The 21,075-nt window shown below is 42.7% G+C and overlaps 1 protein-coding gene across 2 annotated transcripts in view; it reads right to left on the reverse strand.

Annotated features, from left to right (window-relative positions):
• RAB4A (RAB4A, member RAS oncogene family) overlaps positions 1-12,324 on the reverse strand; it is a 32,277-nt gene extending 19,953 nt beyond the window's left edge. Inside the window, exons 1-3 of one of the 2 annotated variants that reach the window (XM_073338058.1) lie at positions 12,086-12,323; positions 5,045-5,125; positions 512-626 (exon numbers count right to left, since the gene is read on the reverse strand). In XM_073338058.1, the coding sequence (XP_073194159.1) occupies positions 512-626; positions 5,045-5,125; positions 12,086-12,116 (227 nt within the window). In that variant the 5' untranslated portion in view covers positions 12,117-12,323. Of the gene's footprint in view, positions 1-511; positions 627-5,044; positions 5,126-12,085 lie in introns of both variants that reach the window. The other variant, XM_073338059.1, reaches the window with a different exon arrangement.
• Positions 12,325-21,075: the final 8,751 nt, after the last annotated feature.

Here is a 21,075-nt window from a genome sequence, read left to right on the forward strand (position 1 = left end):
ATTTTTGTAAAAGACTACATTGATATTGTGATTTATTTTCTTGTATATTTTGATTGGCATATAGTTTCCTGGCACTTCCTTGTTCCAGCCAGAAGTTTCCCACACAAATCTGAGTACTCAAAATGTGATAACATGATATTTGAATTTGGTAAGCAAACTTAAGGCATGTATTACTCTATTTACATACCTTAACCATTATATAAACTTACACTACACAACCAACCGCATGAGTGGTGTTTCAATATATGAAAAACAGAAGGCTTGAACAGTAGAATGATGCCGACTTGCATCAACTGAGGAAGTCAATGGAGCTACACCAGTTTACACAAGCTGAGAATCTGACTCAGTGGAACAGAGCACTGACATAACATAGCCATGACATAAGCAGATACAACTCCAATGACTCAGACATTAACTGCACCCATTTACACCAGGGCTGAATTTGGTCCATAATATCTACACCTCCAATTTAGTATTAAATATTCTTTAATAAAGTAAATGAAAAAGATACCTGAATCTCTCTTGTCCTGCTGTGTCCCATATCTGTAATTTTACATATTTACCCCCTACATTTATTATCTTGGAACCAAATTCCACTCCTATAGTATGATTTGAGTCATCTTTGACTAAAATAGAAAGAAAAACAGATTTAGTGCTTATTTTGAAAACATTTCAGGTTTATGATTAGACGTTTTTACATAACTTAGAAACATTTCAATATATATTCATTGTGAAGGTGAGAGTATAAACAGTGAAAGTGCCATTAAAAATAGATCTCTACCACTTACTGTAAATGCTAGATAAATCAACTTCTGTGAAGCATATGCTCCCATTTTAGGCAGGAGCAAAACTCTTCAACTGTAACCATAAAGTTACAACTTGCTTGTCAAAAGACCAGATGAATTGTACATAATCCAACGTATCTCCAGTGCCATCAATACATTTTCCCCCTCAATTTTTGAATATCCTGACCAATTCAAAATATCACTGCAGGAAAGATTCTCTTAAAATACAGCCACTTCATAATACTGAACCCACTAGCAATTTTAGGGTAATTTTAATATAATCTCTGTATGACCATGTTTCAGGCTCTACATTTTTTAAAAACAGATCAATTCAATACAACAGCAGAACACAACGGACTCAGTCTTGTCCACAAATATAGAGGCTCTATTTCTCCTGTAAAGTAAACGAATAAGCTTGTTCTTGTGCATACATACGGAGCTCATATTTCAAAATGTGCAGCAATTCACACCTGCTTAAGTACAGGAACATGCCCCAGTGCATAACTACGGGGCCATGTGAGTGTTGCATGGGTCAACCAGGAGGTTAAATAGTTTATTAACTAGCTAACAAACCGTACATAATGCACACTGTGTATCAGAATCCCAGTTCATTTTTGTTTAAATATCATGACAATGAATGCATGACCCAAAGTGATAATGTTTTTATTGGTTTATCTTACATTTAAGCACCACTACCAGAGTCAACGAAGTATCTGCTAACATGAAAGGCAGGGTTGCCTATTAGTAGGGCCCTACCAAATTCACAGTCCATTTTGGTCAATTTCACAGTCATAGGATTTAAAAAATAATAAATTTTATGATTTCAGCTATTTAATTCTGAAATTTCAGTGTTGTAATTGTAGGGGTCCTGACCCAAAAGGATTTGTGTGGGGTGATCACAAGGTTATTGTAAGAGTGGTTGCAGTACAGCTACCCTTACTTCTGTTCTGTTGCTGGCAGTGGTGCTGCCTTCAGAGCCAGGCAGCTGGAGAGCAGTGGCTGCTGGCCAGGAGCCCAGCTCTGAAGGCAGAGTCACTGCCAGCAGCAGCACAGAAGTAAGGATGGCATGGTATAGTATTGCCACCCTTACTTCTGCGCTGCTGCCTGCGGAGCTGGGCCCTCAGTCAGCAGCCCCCGCTCTCCGGCTGTCTAGCTCTGAAGGCAGCGCAGAAGTAGGGGTGGCCATAGTGCAACCCCCTTAAAATAACCTTCAAACCCCCTGTAACTCCCTTTTGTGTCAGGACCCCCAATTTGAGAAACTCTGGTCTCCTCCGTGAAATCTGCATAGTATAGGGTAAAAAAACAAACAAAAACAAACGACCAGATTTCATAATCCACCACGTGTTTTTCATGGCAATGAATTTGGTAAGGTCCTATCTATCAGTCATAGCAAGAGACTAGGCATTGGGAGACAGTTGAGTTTCCTCAGGACACTCTGGTAAACTTCTGTCTGTCTCAGCTGCCCATCTAGATAAATAGCAATAAAATCTTCCCATCTTTGTGAAATGCTTCGAGAGCATTATGCACTGCCATGCCTTATAGTGGCATAGGAGTGCCTTTATAGTTAAAGGGTGAATCATGACATCTGTTTAAAGGTGGACCTTTCTAAGTTTTCTAAAATCAGCAGTCTTAGTCTGATTTCTCTTTCATCAGCAGGTAGGATTAATGACACAAATTTGGAGTCATTTCAGCCCAGAGTTCCAGAAATAGAAGCCTCCACCCCCAAAAGAGCCATTTCTTAAACATTGTTTTAGGTGGGTGGTGTTAGGTTTTTTTGTGCCCAGAGCTACAGATCAAACTGCTGATGTGATGCGAGTCAAAGGTAGTGCATTTAGTGACAACAGTATTTAAGAAAAAACATTTTTTATAGTGCGCATGTGCCAATACAGTAAAACAGCTAGAGTTTCCATTGCTGTCATCCATATGTTTTAAACTAGTCTCTTATAAGTACTCTAAAAATAAAACAGATTACTCTGAAATTTGGTGTGCCTAGTGGGGGCACAATACTGTTAGTGATCCAAATTTGCGGTCATTTGACCAAGGGGTTCCCAAGTTACAGCACTCCACAAAATGGTTTATTCTGCTGCCTTGCTCTGTTAAACTGAGAGGTACTACGAAGGGATGAATCACAGACAAGGGATGAATCACAGCCTCTTGGTGGCTGTGAACTCACCATTCAATTAACAATCATAACACCCCACTTCAGACAAAAGGAGTTTTGAACTTAGTGGCAGAAGGTTGCTGCAATTTGAGGCTTGGGTCTGGGTCTACACTACAGAGTTAGGTTGACATAAGCCGCCTTGCACTGATCTAACTATGTAAGTGTCTACATTAAAATTTCGCTCCCACCAACATATCTGCCCCCCACTGTGTCGACTTAATAACTCAACCTCCATGAGAGGCACAGAGTCAGTGTTGATGTAGTTAGGTTGACACAGTGCCAAGGTAGACACTGAATTGCTTACATGGACTGTTACTGGCTTTGAGAAGCCATCCCACAATACCCCACACCGACAGTACGAAGTATCAGAGTAGCCATGTTAGTCTGTATCCACAAAAACAACAAGGAGTCCGATGGCACCTTAAAGACTGGCAGATTTATTTGGGCATAAGCTTTCATGGGTAAAATACCCACTTCAGATGCATGGAGTGAAAATTACAGATACAGGCATAAATATATAGTGGCATATGAAGAGAAGGGCAAATATATATTTATGCCTATAATCTGTAATTTTCACTCCATGCATCTGAAGAAGTGGGTTTTTTACCCACGAGAGTTTTTTACCCACAGTCTTTAAGGTGCCACTGGACTCCTTGTTGTTTTACTGACAGTACAAGCGCTCCTGGTGAGGACGTGCCTGCTGACACAAGGAGCAAAGTGTAGACACCCAAACGATGCAATTACTGCAGTGGCTGTATGCTGACATAAATTAAGTTGACTTAATTTTGTAGTGTAGACATGCCCTTGGTCTACAGTAGCAACTTATGTCCATAAGTTTGTGCTCTGGTTGTGTAAAAGGAAAAACAGGTATATAAAATCCACACCCCTGAATGATGCAAGTTTATACTGGCCTACTCCAAATGTAGAAAGCACTGTCGACAGAAGCATTTCTCCTGTTGACTTAGCTACTGCCTCTCAGGGAGGTGGATTACCTACGCCATTGGTGTAGGAAGCGCCTTCACTGAAGTGCTGCAGCTGTGCTGCTGCAGCATTTTAAGCATAGACAAGACCTGACAGTCGGGGGTGGCACTTTCATTTTGGAGGGGAACAAAAAGTTAGATGTGTGAAGGCTTCCCAGGAAGGGAGGAGGGTTTGTGGCTGCAATGAAGGGAGGGGGAAAAATGGAGATGGTTGGCAGGGGAGGTGAGAGAGGTTAGAGGCTTAAGTGAAGAAGGCATAGCACCCCCCAGTTCTGCCAGTGCACCCCAAGCTCCTGCAACATGTATGCTCTTTTTTCTGAGGAGTTGGCTAAGTGTGAGAGTATATGCCAGGAGCTGGAACTCCCTGAATCTTATAATGCCAATAGCCAATGTGAATAATGAGTCATTGCTTGAAGAGGGTATAGACAACCTGTTCTTTTTTGTTCTCTAATACTGTTAGATGAAATCCTGTGAGTGAGAGAGAATGGGCTGTAAAAGGAAGTGAAGAGCTCTGCAACTGTGGAGTTTGCAGAATAAAGGTATGTGTGTTAAGGGGGTGTATTGGGAGCACTGCTGAAAGAGAAAAGAAGAGTTAAAGTTGCATGGGCAACCTTAACTCTGCATTTGCTGGTTTTCTGAAGTCTCAGTTTTGATCAACTCAATGTTCTGCAAAGGAACGACATGCCGCCAAGCAATGTCAACTCTGTATTAAAATAGTTTTTTGCCAAATATAAACAAGTACAGAATAGATAAAGGTGTACTCTCACAAGTGTTGGCCCAGCCCACTCTGGCATCAGAAACATGCTAGTTTACTTTGCTTAAACACTCACTACTAGCATGCCCTAGTATGGTTTACCTAGACAATGTGAACAAGAATTATTACTGAGCATCATAGTATTGATCATCTCCCTCTAAAACAGCACAGTTTTAGAACATGGTTTTGAACACAGTTCCCAGACGAAATTTCTGTCTACACCGGTTAAAGAAATGCTGTTAGTACAAAATACTTTTAAACAATGTTGTGGCTAGCAAAAAATGGATGTCAGTGTGGACAGAGCTTTAAAAACTAGTGTACGGTGAAACATCAGACACGTCATTATGCAGACATAAATACTTACATTTCTTCTCAATAAACTGATGAAGCAAACAGGACTTGCCAGTTCCAGCATTTCCAATAACCAAGAATTTAAACAGGAAATCTGAAGAATGAAAACAAAAGAAGTGCAAATATGAAAGTGAAGAGAGCCAACTATGAGACATTTACTGCTGTTTTAATATCTGCTTTTTGCCTTGTCAACAGACCAAGTAAATAAGGGTAAGGAGAAAACAAGTCTTCAGTCAGCCAGCTGCCACTAGCTGTTATTCTAAAGAGGAGGAATAGATAGGAAACTTAGGAAAATGGCCATAAAGATAAGGTAGCAATAAAGGGGTTAAAAGAGTTACAGCACTACGTTTATGGAGCTATAGGGATAGATAACTAAAAAGCAGAGAAGTTGGATTAAAAGGGCAATTTAAAGAAAAAAAACAAAGGCATAGTAAGATAGGTGGTCTTTAAAGATGTTTTTCGTAGTATCCCCACTTTTCACAATGAGAGCCCTAAACACTATTTGAAAGTCATTTCAAGTTGCTCAGACATTACAACACAGTTCTTGTACATGAAGATGTTTCTGTAAAGTCAAAATGAAAGTCATACTGAAAGTCCTAGGAATTGATTCCGATCATAAAATGTAGAAGAAGTGATATTACTTAGAAGTAATACCATTTCCATGCCTCTTGGCCGTTAAGAGCATAAGAGGTGATTTATTTTAAACACATGAAAACTGATCTGCTTCATGTAACAGTTCTTACATCAAGAGAACACAGAAAAAGTCAACCTTAAGACAGTCAAGAGAAAATGAAGCATTGCTATTTGTAGTATCAAGAACTAAAAAAATTCACCATGACGCTGAACAAAATCAAAACACCATTCAAGATATACTGATACACAAAGTGGTTGTTAGAGTTCAGGGAAAAAAAAAAAAACTGTGGCATAACCATATTACAAATCAATAAACTGTTGGACTCAAGATACATAAGCCATTTGTAAGGAATAAATAAGTTTAGTATTATAACACCTACTACAAAGAAATTAAGAAACTCAGTTTTTAAACGGACATACTTCACTTTTAAAAAAAAACAAAAAACCCCAAAACAAAAAAACCCAACACACAATACTGAGCACTACCACCTCCAGAAATTCGTCACCCTTTAGCTTGATGTTCTGTAGATAGTTAGTGTGGTCATGCATTTGTATCATCAATCCATGTGCAAAACCCTTGAGTTGTGCTGTTATGCTTGGATTAATGAAAACAAATTAAAAGCGTATGTGTATTAATTACACAACTCCATATTCTACTGTAATATATAGAAAAACTTGTTTCAGATACAGAAAATATGTACAGGCTTAAAAAAAAAAAAGTTATATTCCAGGATCACTGCCTTCACATCTCCCTTAAAAATTAAGCCACTTCTGTGCCATGAAAAGTGATTCAGAAATAGAAGTTAACTGAATAATTCTTTATATTTGGCTCATTTACATGTTCAGTATTTGTGCTCTGCCCACACCTGCTTCACCCTTCCCTTATGGAACTACTTTCACTGTTTGCTTATGTCAAGGAAAGGAAAGATTTTTTCCCCCAACATTTAAGTCTGATATTAATAAATTTTCTCATATCAATTTCCCAATACATGGCAATAAAGATTAAATTTGGCATGTTAATTCAGGGTGGATTGAATTAATATTTTTTTAAAAAAATTGAACTTAAGTTTATTTTTAAAAGTAAGCCTAATTATGACCTGTGTTGAGACCTAAATTTACTATAATCTATTAAAATCATTTATGTTAATAAAAGATATTAATCAGTACATGTTTGTTACCAAGTTTTTTTAAAAAAGTCAAACCACTGGTCTGGTGGAAGGCACCAGCTAAATACCAGGACAGAGTCTGCTAAAGTGCCGTCAGCTTTTGACAACTAGCCTTTTCTGCAAGTACCAAGACAGTATTTTTGTCATTTCCGTTTATTCAACTGTTCAGTTCCATGACTAGTTATTTCAAAGGTAAAAAACAGATTTGAAGTTGAAAAAGCAGAAAGCTTGGTTCTCTCTTCCAATCTATTATTAAAAACTAGGTGCAAAAAGATATCTACTAGTTTGAAAATCTTGAAGGACAAAGTAACAAGAAACAACTAGTCCAACTCACTAAACTACAGGTAATAGTCACTTTGGTTAATCAATCAGTTAGCTTTAGGGAATGATTCTTTGTTACGGTATCATTAAGCATTTTATAGGAATAGCAAAACCACCACAAATAAATTTCTCAGTGTTTATAAAATCCTGCTGTTGAAGAGTAAATGGGAAGACAGAACAGAAGACTGATGCTTGGATGTTTCCATCCCTCTTATGTCTGTAAAACTTTCCTCCAGAATGTATTCATCTCTACAATGACAGCGTACACTGTCACTGTATTATGGTTGTGTTTTGCCTTTTTGGTGCCACACATGACGTTAGAATTATATCAAAGCATTATATTTTCTGCTAATTTGAGATGTTTGACTTACTCACAAGTATAGGATCACTCTTCCTCACTACATTCTGTTCCCAAATTCTTCTCCCAGTTAAACTTCACTCCTCCATCCAGCTATTCTTGCTTCGTTTACAGTTACACAGGAGGGTTTTTTGTTCTAGTTGATGGGCATTCTGGATAGCATCTTCCCCAGTGGACTGAAAGGTAGGGCTTCACACAGTGTATATCACTGGTTCCTAGGCGCCTTTATTTGGCCTACAGTTCTTCTCCCAACTTCTGTATTACCAAAATGCATGCTTTTCAGAAGATTTCATTCTCTGGGCCATCTGGAAAGCCTCCAAGACTACTGCCTGCGTCAAACTGTGACATTTATCATAAAATCCCACAGTGTCCCAAGATGGCATCAGTTGACAGCTTTGTAGATATCTGACAAAGTTTTTAAATTCAGATTTTTCCCCCACTTAAGAATTAACACAAGCTTTTCAAAAGAACGTTGTATCTTCATTGTGATCAGTTTGGTTCAATACAGTCTCCCAGATTTAAAGTATATCAGTGACTTTAAACCCATATTTAAAATCAAGTAGTCTTAGGTAATACACTTAGCTAAGGCTCCTTGTCAGATTTTGTAGTTAAAAGAAAAGGGTGGGGGGGAGCGTTAAATCCCCACCACCACATTGTGTGAAAGAGCCACATCAGACACAGTAAACCTGACTATACAAAAACAAATACAAATAAATCTGTTAGTCTCTAAGGGGCCACAAGGACTCCTCGTTGTTTTTACTGATACAGACTAACATGGCTACCCCTCTGAAACCTGACTATACCCTGTGCATTTGATAGCACTTAGTGTATAAACTAAAAAAAAATAAATATGAAAGATATTTTCCTCTTTAACCTTTTTCCAGTTACAAATAACCTCTACAATTACTCTAACAGTTGTATTTAAAAAATGTGTCTGAAAGTTTGAAGATGATGGTATCCCTTCAAATTCTACTCTGAAAAGTGAAAATGGCATTTTGGTATTCCAGGGTTGTCTCTTATTATTTGTATCATACTAGCACAGAGGGCCAAATCAGGATTAGGGTCCCATTGTGCAGTATAATTACAATAGGAGACAGTCCATGCCTCAAACTTTTTGTCATCTAAACAGTCGACTCCAGATCAAATTTAGTTTACAATTTAATTTTTTACATTTTTTTTGAACTGCCTGTTTAGGCAACACTGATTCAAATGAGCTGCAACAGTGAGGTTAAGGTGTAAATTGAAGTATATATACACACACACCTCTTTATTGAAGATTTTGCTACTAGAATGTATGTTGAGAACACCAGCATAGAATCCATCTTATTTCCACATAGCTCTTTTCATCTTACAGTAAGTATGAACAAAAACAAACTTTTTGTCAGTGACAAACATAGATATGTTTCAGAGTATACACTAGGAGCATATCTGTGGAGCAAAAATGCTACAATAACGTCTTTTGGATGAGTTGCACAAGTTGAACACGCATTATTAAATGGAAATATTTTTTACACAAAGTGCACAGACTTAATTTCACCACATGCCCTTTGTCCATACATTATGCAACAGGTAAAAAGAGAAGAGAGTACTTTTCACTCTGCTGTTTTGGCAAACTCCTCTCACAAAGATCCATGCTACACTCCAGGTACAATTGTGTCAGAAGACCGTTACGACTCCATTCCATTCTGTAATTTAGACAGGATTTAACTGTTTTGAACTGTCCTTGACATGTGCTGACACAGCCAAAGCTTTAACATGATTCAGAAACATGGTTTTAGTCCTGTCTACCCTACGAAAATGGGTTTTAACGCATCCCCTTGGTCCAGCTATAATTTCAGCATACACCAGTCTTTATTCAAACTCAGTGAGGAACAAAATTGATTTCTATATGCTCACTCCATGTAGTATTAGAGCACTGAAAGCAATTTATATTTAGTGCTTCTACTGCTGCTGAATTGCCTGAATGTCTTTTCAGTCATCTCTTCCCAGAGCAGAATTGGAAGCAAAAACACTTTGCAAGTCACTTCATTTTGTGGTTTGTTTTCTCTTTCTTCACAACTGACAAAGAAACCTTAGTTCCAACATTCCATTCAGCTGTCATCCTAGAGGAGCTTCTGTCTTAAATTCTGTCATTCTTTCTGGACAGTGCAACTGAAAGAAGAAGGTCACTCAGACATTACACAAAAATTTGCTGCTATGGCTAAAAGAAGAGTTTAGAAATGTTAATCTTTGGTTGTAGTTAAGATCCTCATAACACAGAGAAGCTGGTTTAAAAACAAATCTTCAGAAAAAAAGTAACTATATGGCATGCACCAGAGAGTTTCAGATGACAAGAAATACCATCATTAGTCACAAAACTGGTCAGCATGGTAGTGGCGGCTGGGAGCCCGCAGCCCTTTAAATCACCCCCAAGCTACCAGCTGCACAGGCAGCTGGGAGCCCTGGGGCTTGGAGGTGATTTAAAGGGCCCAGGGCTCCAACTGCCGCTACTGCAGCGGAGCCCCAGGCCCTTTAAATCACTGAGAAGCCCTGGAAGCTCCCAGCTGCCACCACTACCCCGGGGCTCTGGCAGAACTTTAAAGGGCCTGGGGCTCCGCTGTGGTAACAGCTACCAGAGCCCAAAGCCCTTTAAATCCCTGCCTAAGCCCTGCTGCCCGAGCCTTGGGGTAGCGGTGGCCGGGCTTCATCGGGGATTTAAAGGGCCCTGGGGCTCCAGCCGCTGCTACCGTCCCGGCCCTTTAAATGCCCGCTGGAGCCCCGCCACTGCCGCTACCCCAGGGCTTGGGCAGCAGGGCTCAGGCAGGGATTTAAAGGGCCCCAGGGCAGTAGCAGCTGCTGGAGCCCTTTAAATCCTTGCCAGAGCCCGGCCGCTGCTACCCCAGGGCTCAGGCAGCAGGGCCCCGGCAGGGATTTAAAGGGCCCCGGGGCACTAGCAGTGGCTGGAGCTCTGTGGCCCTTTAAATCCCCGCTAAAGCCCCACCACTGCTACCCCAGGGCTCGGGCAGCAGGGCTCAAGCAGGGATTTAAAGGGCCCCGGCGGGGTAGCAGCAGCGGAGCTCTGGGGCCCTTTAAATCCCTGCCGCAGCCCCACCGCCGCTAGCCCAGGGCTTTAAATTGCCCTCTGGGAAAGCCGGTCCTGGTACGGCACACTGGCTCTTATCTGTACACCATACCGGGGCGTACCGGCTTACTTTCACCTCTGATCAAGCTATGCCATGAGCCAGGACCTGTTTGAGACTCCACTGCAGTCAAACACAGGCAAGTCCAATGCAGAAGAAGGAACCTCAAGTAAATGTTTCAGAGTAACAGCCGTGTTAGTCTGTATTGTAAAAAGAAAAGGAGTACTTAGAGACTAACCAATTTATTAGGTGCTACAAGGTGCCACAAGTACTCCTTTTCTTCAAGTAAATGTGTTATTGTACTTACCCTTACAATGATGTCCTGTTAAATTGAGGATGCGCTCAATACGACTATGAACTGCCCTTTCCCCTCTCTAGGGCAGGAGGAGAGCACTACAACCCTCAGCTACAGTGGTAAGCCAGACCAAGCGGCAAGAAGATGGCCATGCTGGGCACAGGCCCTTTGATTGCCTTAACTTTGTCCTTTAGCGTGCTTACATAGACAAGATATCACTGTTCTCTTGTCCTCTTTCCCCATTCCCTCCTATGGTTTTCTATACTTACATATTTTATCTTTGATTTTAAGCATTTTGGACATAGGCTCCGTACAAACTTATAGAAAGACATGATCTAGCACAAGACTCTAATCCTAATTAAAATCTCTGAGCACTGCCACAAAAGTAACAATCACCTCCTGCTAAAACAATGGATCTCTGATGTTCCTTCTGAATCCCTTTAAAATACAACAGTATTAAGTGTCTACTTAAGATTCAAGGCCTGAATTTCACCAACAAGTCAAATAAATCACCAGTTCTCAACACTGAAAAAACGTATTAAACTAGGCATTCTAATTGTAGGCTTCTTGTACTGAGCACCAAAGAGAAGGACGACGGTGAAATCCAGGAAGCTGACAACACAGGGAATGTATTTTAGTGTTTGCTTGTTTCACAAACGTAAAGAAAAAGTCTGGCTGAAGGATAGGAGCTAAAAGCCCGCTGCCAAACTGGGTCAGGCCATGAGTCCATCAAATTTCCTGTTCTGTCTCCAGCTGTGGCCAACTCTTCCTAATTCAGAAGGATGCAAATCTCCCCCCGCGGGATGATAAAGCACCGAGGCACCCGCGCAGCGCTGCGCCCAGAGAGGAAACTGCTCCTGCTGCATCCCACACGCTGGGGCCGGGGAGTCGATGGCCCCGGAGCCACCCGAGCTCCCAGACCCGTCCCGCAGTACCGGCAGCCGCTGACATCCCCTGCCCCTGCCCCCCGGGAGCTCAGCGTGCCCTGCCCCCTACCGGGCCGAACCGCCGCACAGGGCGCGGGCATCGCCTGCGGGCCGGCCGCAAGGGGGCCCGGCACCTCGCACGGGAGAGCAGGGAGCGAACCCTCCGGGGCCCCGCAAGCGCAGAGCCGCCCGGGCAGCGCCGCGCCGCGCCCCGCTAGCCCCGGCCCGGCTCCTACCATAGGTCTCGGACATTGCTGTCTGCGACATTTTGGAAGCGTCGCGCCTTCGGCTGGTGCTGAGCGAGGGCCTGGGGGGCGCCTCAGGACGCCAGGTACAAATGGCCGGGGTGGGGGGGGGGGCGAGTCCCAACAGCGGCCGCCGCTACAAACCCCCCAACCCCAGAAGCTTCCTCAGCAGCAGCAACTGGTTCGGAACGGGCACGCACTGCCCCATCTGCGCATGCGTGCGCACGCAGCTCTTCACCCACCCCACCTCTCGGGGCGTGGTCTCCCCTTCACACATGCGCATTGTCTGCCCTTCTCCGCCCTCCTCCCCACCTTCAACGGCTCTCACCAAAACAGAGCGCACGTGCGTGGCTTAAGAACGAGCCGCGGAGGCCGTTGGGAGTTGAGCAGGGGACGTGGGCGTGGCTGCCTGCGCAAGGGACAGGTGACGGAGGGCGAGAGGGAGGGGCTGGGCGCGGCTGGGGGAGGGCCAGTAACTGCGTGGGAGGCACGTGAGTGGTGTCGCTTCGTCAGCCCGGGTGCGCGATAGAGGGGACCCTTCCGCCCGCAGCGCCGCTTCTCCTATGCTGGCCTGGGCAGCTCCTGGGCCCTGAGGTGCCTCTTAACACGGCCTGAGGCCAGGCTGGCTACCAGGAACCTGAGGGCTGCCAGCAATTTGATTCTAGTGGACAGCACCCCCCTCACCCCCCTTGGGTGCTTGTGGCTGCCGGTGACACACGCACTTAAAATGGTTTCAGAGTAGCCACCGTGTTAGTCTATATCTGCAAAAAGAAAAGGAGGACTTGTGGTAAAAGAATAAATGGACTCAAATCAGACCTCAAGAATTATAACATTCAAAAACCAGTCGGAGAACACTTCAGTCTCTCTGGTCACTCGATTACAGAAACCTAAATGTCACAATATTACAACAAAAAAATTCAAAAACATACTCCCAAGAGAGACTGCTGATTTGGAATTAATTTGCAAACTGGACACCATTAAATTAGGTTTGAATAAAGACTGGGCATGGATGGGTCATGACACAAAGTAAAACTGTTTCCCCATCTTTATTCCCCCCCTACTGTTCCTCACACATTTTTGTCAACTGCTGGAAACAGCCCACCTTGATTATCACTACAAAAGGTTTTTTTTCCTCTCCTGCTTGTAATAGCTCGCCTTACCTGATCACTCTCTTTACAGTGTGCATGGTAACACCCATTGTTTCATGTTCTCTGTGTATATTAAATCTCCCCACAGTATCTTCCACTGCATGCATCCGATGAAGTGGGTTTTAGCTCACGAAAACTTATGCTCAAATAAGTTTGTTAGTCTCTAAGGTGCCACAAGTCCTCCTTTTCTCTTTTTCACTTAAAATGAGTTTCTCAAGATTGTCTGATTAATAGAGCTGCTGACCTCAAAGGACATTCATGTCTCCACATCAAAGGCCTTATATTAAACATGGCCCCCACGCCTAGGGGATTGTGATGATTTTTGTAAATGGTTAGATTTGTGAGTTCTTGATAATCAGTCTCCACCCAACCTCCCCAGAAATCAGACACAAGTGTGCAGGAGCAAATTTCAAGTTTGTACCTCAAACCACTATTTGGATGAATGGCTAAAATCCCATAAGAAAGGTTGGTGACCTCTGATGGAAAGGTCAAATTATGGAATAATCTAATTCAGGACATTTAAATGGTAAAAATCTTACTACATGTTTACAAACTGATTTAATGTACAACAAAAATGTTGGAAGGGATATTAAATCTTGTGCTTCAGGGATTAAGCCATTCCCAAACTATTAAAGATCAGGGGAGACCTCTGTGGGAGGCAGATTATTCCATACTGCCTATTATGGGGTTCTTACACTTTGCTCTGAAGCATCTGGTACAGGCCGTTGTCAGAGACAAGATGAACCTGTAGTCTTATCCAGTATGGCAATTCCTGTGTTCCTAAACTACAGCATTTTATTTTTTAATGTATTTATAGGTCACTTTTATATTATATTGCAGCTTCCAAAGTCTACAAAAATTTATATCATAGTTAACATAAATGCAGGAGACAGGATGGCTCAGAGGTTGGTTACAGGTGTTCTTGCCTTTCACTTCTAGGTGGCTGGCTCAAATTCAGCACTACTCAGAAATGAATAAAAGTTATTACTATCTGTTGGCTGTCCAGTAGCTTCTTGGAAATGAGGGAAGAGGTATCAACGTAAAGCCAAGTAATCCAGCCCTGGAGCACCCATGGAAAAAAAATTAGCAGGTGCTTAGCACCCACCTGCAGCCAAGCTTCCCCCACCCTGCCAGTGCCTTGTGTCTGCCGATGGCCCCACTGATCAGCTGCTCCCCCTCCCTCCCAGAGCCTCCCGCCCACCATGGATCAGCTGTTCCATGGGATGCAGGAGGTGCTGGGGGAGGAGCAGGGATAGGACATGCTTGGGGGAGGGGGCAGAGGAGGGGTGTGAATGGGAGGGAGATTGGGGGAAGGGGTGGGGTGAGGGCAGGGCCTGGAGTAGAGCAGGGGCAGGAAGAGGCAGGGCTAGGGTGACCATACATCCCGTTTTGGCCAGGACAGTCCCTTTTTTAAGTCCTGTTCCGGCTGTCCTGACTTTTTTGGCACAAGTGGGCATTTGTCCCATTTCCTCTTGTCAACTTGATCAGTTGGCAAGAGCAAATGGGACAAATGCCCACTTTTGTCAAAAAAGTGGGGTGCTGTGCAGAGGCATGTGAGGTGGGGAGGTGAGTGGAAATGCCAGTCCCACTCGGTGGGGGAGGCAGGGCTGGGGGATTGGCAGCGTTCCAGCATGCGGGGGGCTGTCAGGGTTCCAGCGACTGGCAACAGCCTTGTGGGGAGGGGGGTCGGTGGCTTGGGTGAGTGACTAGGGATGTCCCATTTTCCCTTTGGGAAATATGGTCACCCTTGGCAGGGCATGGGTGGGGGTTTGGGGAAAGGGGTCTGGAGCTGAGCAGGGGTTGAACACCTCCAGGGAAAGATGGAAGCTGACACCACCTGTCTATGGTCTAGGGCCCTAGTCCTGCAACAAGCTCCAGACTGGTGAACATCTGCATCTACCAGCCCCATTGACTTCAGTGGTATTCAGAAATGATGTTTTGTCAAAGTTGCAAACTGAAACTTTATTAATAAATTTAAATAGGTCTGGAACTTGTCTGGTTTATTTACATGGCTTTTTGCCATCCTCTGATATATTATGTCATTTTTATGAATCAACTAATAAGGTCTAGATTCTGTAAGTCAGTACCTTTTGTTTTTAAAACATTGTTTCAGTGGGCTGTGTTGGCTTTAACATAATATTATGCTGAGTTATATATGTTGCATTCATAAATATTGATAATAAGGGTTTTAAAGAGGCACCATCTGCTTGAAATTTGGTAAATTTCAGTACCTTAGTAAAAAGAAAAGGAGTACTTGTGGCACCTTAGAGACTAACCAATTTATTTGAGTCTCTAAGGTGCCACAAGTACTCCTTTTCTTTTTGCAAATACAGACTAACACGGCTGTTACTCTGAATCCAGTATCTTAGTAGTTTCAGGTAGGAAACCTATTTTTGTCATTTTAAAACACCTCTTTAAAACACATAAGCAATAGAAGAAACTGACTGAATAGCTACTTATTATATAGGGTAAAACAGTGAAACCTGATTGCACATACTTAAAATGCACAAAGTAAACAAACGGGGGTGGGGGGGAGTCAAATAAATTTTTCCTCCATTTCCATTCAGGTATTGTAATCTTAAATGTTACTTGTAACAATAGTAAGTTAAATATCTATATCTACGTCTATATACATGTACACACGCAGGAGTTTGTTTTACATTGCTTTTCCCTTTAATGAGTCAACATTAGTATCCTCTTTCCATTGTCAATAGTGTCCCCTGGTGGTTGATAAATTGTGTGATCCCTTTGTCTAACCATCTGAAGAATTGTTTCAGAGTAACAGCCGTGTTAGTCTGTATTCGCAAAAAGAAAAGGAGTACTTTTGGCACCTTAGAGACTAACCAATTTATTTGAGCATAAGCTTTCGTGAGCTACCGATGAGCATCCGATGAAGTGAGCTGTAGCTCACAAAAGCTTATGCTCAAATAAATTGGTTAGTCTCTAAGGTGCCAAAAGTACTCCTTTTCTTTCATCTGAAGAATGTGCTTCAGGGCTAGATGGAGAAGGAGGTTGCCATGAATAGGCAACAGTGGAGAGGGACATGAATAATAACTCAAATGTTCAAATTAGAAAAGTGTGCTTTAGAAAGGAGTTTTCAATAATGGCTGAAAGATAGTAGTAATGTATGAGGTAATCCTTCTGAAAAAGACCCATAGAACTTAATCTTATAATAATCCTATATAGTTTAATAGGAAGTGATAACTTTTCTAAAGATTTTTTAAAAAAAGTATATACAGTGCAATAGACAATTGTATTCTTGGTTTGTATAAGATAATTTAAAAACCACCTATGGAAAGGATCCATATTTTTAGAGCAACTTCTATAGAAATCTATTACATTTCCATAGAATCTTACTGTTTTCATATTTTTAAAATTTTGTAGGGCTTTTCCAAAGGAGAGAAAAGGTAGAATTTTAAAATTGTGCTTAGAAATAGATAGTTATTCAATACTGATTCAAATAATTTTTGTGGGTGTACATGATACCAGTCAGTACATTTTGCTTTGTTGGGCAGTTAGTAATAAAGGCCTGATCTTGGAATCTGTGGAAGTTTTGAATATGTGAAGAGTGGGGTAGTTACCCCTAAGGTAATTTGGTCAAGAAAATCCTCTCTAATTCGCCATTTGTAGAGGCCAGTGGTATTTTAATCAGGGCATTTAATGAGCTTTAGAAAAATTTTAATGTTTTTGTGCTGAGATTTAAACAATTTACATATATAAAGAAATGAAGCCGATTCTTAATAGGGTGCAACTCTGATTAGCCAAATATTAATTATCTGATAATCTCTGTTACCCAAAATAGGGTCATATCCCATGACAACATTTAATTAAATTGAAAACTCCCTTGATTACCTAAAATACCTCAATTATTCAAACTTATTGAATATCCCCAATGTTACTAGAAGTTGTACTGTATTTATAAGGATACATAAGAAGCTTTGCACACCTCTCCCCACCACCTCCCCATGCAGCGGTGCTTTCCTGGGGGCTCCCCAGAGGCGGTGACATCCCCCTCACTCAGCTCCTAGGTGGAGGCACGGCCAGGCAGCTCTCTGCACTGCCTCCACCTGCAGGCACCAACCTCACAGCTTCCATTGGCCGCTGTTCCCGGCCAATAGGAGCTGTGAAGCCAGTGGTCTAGGCGGACGTAGCGTGTAGAGCTGCCTGGCCATGTCTTCGCCTAGGAGCTGAGCAAGGGGATGTGTCACCGCTTCCGGAGAGCCCCCGAGGTAAGCACCGCCGAGAGCCTGCTTCACCCCATCCCATGTCCCAATCCCCTGCCCCCACCCACACCCAAACTCTGCGGGGGGGGGGGGGGAAGGTGCAGAGCCAAATAAAGAGCCTGCCAGCCCTGCGAACCTTCTCCTCCCCCCCCAGCACCAGCAGGGGTCCCGGGCCATGTGCCACTGCCCGCCTTCCCCAGCACCCAAGCTGCCCTCTCCCAGCACCCACGGAGCCCTCGGGAAGCCCCTCCTTCTCCCGCCCCCCCCCCCCCCCCCAAGTTTTAGTTGAGGGTATTTTTAGTAAAAGTCATGGGCAGGTCTCAGGCCATAAATTTTTGTTAACTGACTGCAACCTGTCTGTGACATTTACTAAAAATACCCGTGACTAAAACGTAGCCTTAGCCATGATAACACCATTTAAGAGGGTCTAAAATGCAACGTTTAAGAAGTCCCCTGGTATGGTTCTGCTGTGCAGGGGCTGGGGCAGGAGGCAAGAAACTCTCACAGAGGTCTACTTGTCTGTGTGCCATGGGCCAGATCTTCACATGAGCCAACTGTACTCCAGCATGAGGGCAGTGTTGGGTGAAGGGGCCAGGGTCAGTGAATCCCTCAGTATAGATGCTATTGATTTCTTTTTTTCCCCCAAAAAGAAAAAGGTTACAATGTCCATCAAACAAGAAAAACAAATTCACTTGGTCAGAGATACGTGGTTTTACACCAGGATCAGAGCACAGAGATACAGCAGTGGCATTTTCATTAAAATAGCAATTAGTCACATTTGACCTTTCTTGTCTTTGATTCTTTAATTATGGATAGCTTGCTAGGAGAGTGTGACAACGCAGAGATTAATGATTGGTAGAGAAATAGTAGCAACTAATGGCCCCAAAAGATTACTTAATGTGTTTATGGTAATAAAGTGATTAAAAATGTAAAACTCTCTATAAAGTGCTGAATATTATTATTTTATTATTGAACAGAAAGAGGATAGGTGGAGGTGGTTTTGATGAAGGCAAAGAGACGGGAGGGCTCTGAGTTACTACAGAGAATTCTTTCCCAGGTATCTGCCTGATGGGTCCTGCCCACATGTGCAGGGTCTGATCGCCATATTTGAGATTGGGAAGGAATTTTCTCCTGGCTCAGATTGGTGGAGACCCTAGGGGTTTTTCGCCTTCCTGTGCAGCGTGGGGCATAGGTCACTTGCAGGTTTAAACTAGTGTAAATGGTGAGTTCTGTGTATCTTCAAATCTTTAAATCATGATTTGAGGACTTCAGTGACTCAGCCAGAGATTGTGTGTCTAATACAGGAGTGGGTGGATGAGGTTCTGTGGCCTGCAATGTGCAGGAAGTCAGACTAGATCATGATGGTCCCTTCTGAACTTCAAGTCTATGAGTCTAAGAATGAAGAAAAAGGTGAGTTGGGTTGGGATTGGGGTATTTGAGTAGTTTTGCTTTTAAGATGAAATAAGAACAGGAAGTAAAACTTACAAATCAAGAAAAAAGATCCACATAAACTGGGAAGTACATAGTTGACAGCTCTACTGTTTGAAAATGTAGACTACTGTATCTTAATACAAGCCACTATTTTTTAGTAACCATCAAATAAAGTTGCATAGAACTAACCTCACCAGCATCTAACTTGAGTGGGATAATAAGAAATTATAGGCCCACTAAAAATGAGCCCATTAAAAAAATGCCCTCTGATTTTGTGCTTGCAGCCAGTGGCACCTGCTAGTAAATGCAGGCTCAAATGAGATAGCAGGTAAACATGGAAATATCAGTTTGTGCCAGTACATTAGATCAACAGACATTTGAATCCTATCATTTATACCCACAGTTAACCTCACCATAATTTTATGCCTGCAGTTGATTATGGGTGCAAAATTGCAGACACAAAATGAGAGGTTAGACATGAGGTCCATTTAGAAATTTTACCCATAGTCATTTACAATTACAACAAATTTCAACTAACCAGTATACCAGAAATGTGAGTGTATGAATGGAGATGGGCCTGAATCAAAACCTCAGAATCAAACCCTGGATCTGGATTCAGATGTGAGATTGCAGCTGGAACCTCTCTCTATAATATTCCAAAGCTAAATATCTTGAATACTGGGAAAGTACCAATTTGGATATGGATTTAAAATCCCACAAGTTTGGGGTTGGTCAGATCTGGATGTTTTGCTTCTGCCCATTACAAGGATACAAAGTTGAAATTGAATCTGAAGTTCAGATCTGATTTTGTTTGGACCTGCATCTACTTCAGACTCCATGGCTTCCTGCTAGTCTTGGAATGCAATGGGACTAAGGGAAGGACTGGTGCTCAGAAGAAAGCACACAGAGCAAATCTCGGGTTAACCTGAAGGTGGCACTAAAAGGCCACATGTGAAAGGCACTGAAATCAGTCTAAGTGTCAGGTTTCAGAGTGGTAGACGTGTTAGTCTGTATCAGCAGAAAGAACGAGGACTACTTGTGCTTGTAGCTCTCAAGTGCTCAGGGAATGGGGAGAAAGATACAAGGAGTCTCCCTCCCTCATGATACTTTCCTGGTCCATGGGCACTTGACATGGAAGGACAGAGGGAATCTGTGGCAGATGGAGGCCATTGCCTTCAACTGGCATTGAACCAGTGATGAAAAGAGTCCAAATTAAATATACATGTATAGTTATGGCTGAAATGTTCAAAGGAACCTAAAGGAGTTAGGCACCCAACCGTACTAGCACTGAATGTCATTAGGAGTTGGGTTTCCCTCAGCCAGCCCTCGCTGAAGACCACATGCTGCCACTGATCCACACACAGTTCGCACTGATGGCTAACAGCAGTTGTGTCTGAAGATTGAAGGTAGTATATGGCACTTAAATACTATGAACCAAATCCATGGCTGTTCCAAGGAGTGTTTGATGCAGCTGAGGAAGAGGAATGGCTTTAATCTACCTTTGAGCGCCTTCGGTCATGCAGTAGATCTGCACTGGGATCTTCTCCTGGAATAAGTGACAACAGCCCATGAGCCATTGTAGCTCACGAAAGCTTATGTTCAAATAAATTTGTTAGTCTCTAAGGTGCCACAAGTACTCCTTTTCTGTTCTACAGAGGTTCTTATATGGTGCTCATTACCAGCCATGGAACCATTATGGTAGATAGTGCTTGACAAGGTAAAGGGACACCCTGGTTACACTCCCTTTCCTCTAGCCATGCCTTCTGCACCAACTGCAGAGAGGAGAGAGAGCACAGGAGCCCCTGCAGTGGCTCTGTGTCATCTGAGGAAACTGCCTATGTAGGGAGAATCCCCCCCAGTGATTGGATAAGTTAGCTTCAGGGTAGTTTTGTGCCAGTAGAATGGTGCAAAGTTGCCCTAATGCAGCCCATGATCTGGCCCCATCTTTTTATGTGCAGTAGAACATTATATAACATTTTACATTATTTGTTGTGTTGAAACTATTTGTCATGGGGTTTTATAGGACACAAATGTTCAGAGAATCCCTGTGTCAAAAACAGAAATGTACAGTATAAGAGGTTCACAAGGAAAATAGAGCATAGGTCCAGCTTTCAAAAGTGACTGGTGATTTTGGGTGGCTTACATTTTTGGGCACCCACTCTGAGATATATTAAAGGGC

Source organism: Lepidochelys kempii, chromosome 3 (genome assembly GCF_965140265.1).
Source record: "Lepidochelys kempii isolate rLepKem1 chromosome 3, rLepKem1.hap2, whole genome shotgun sequence".
NCBI lineage: Eukaryota > Metazoa > Chordata > Testudines > Cheloniidae > Lepidochelys > Lepidochelys kempii.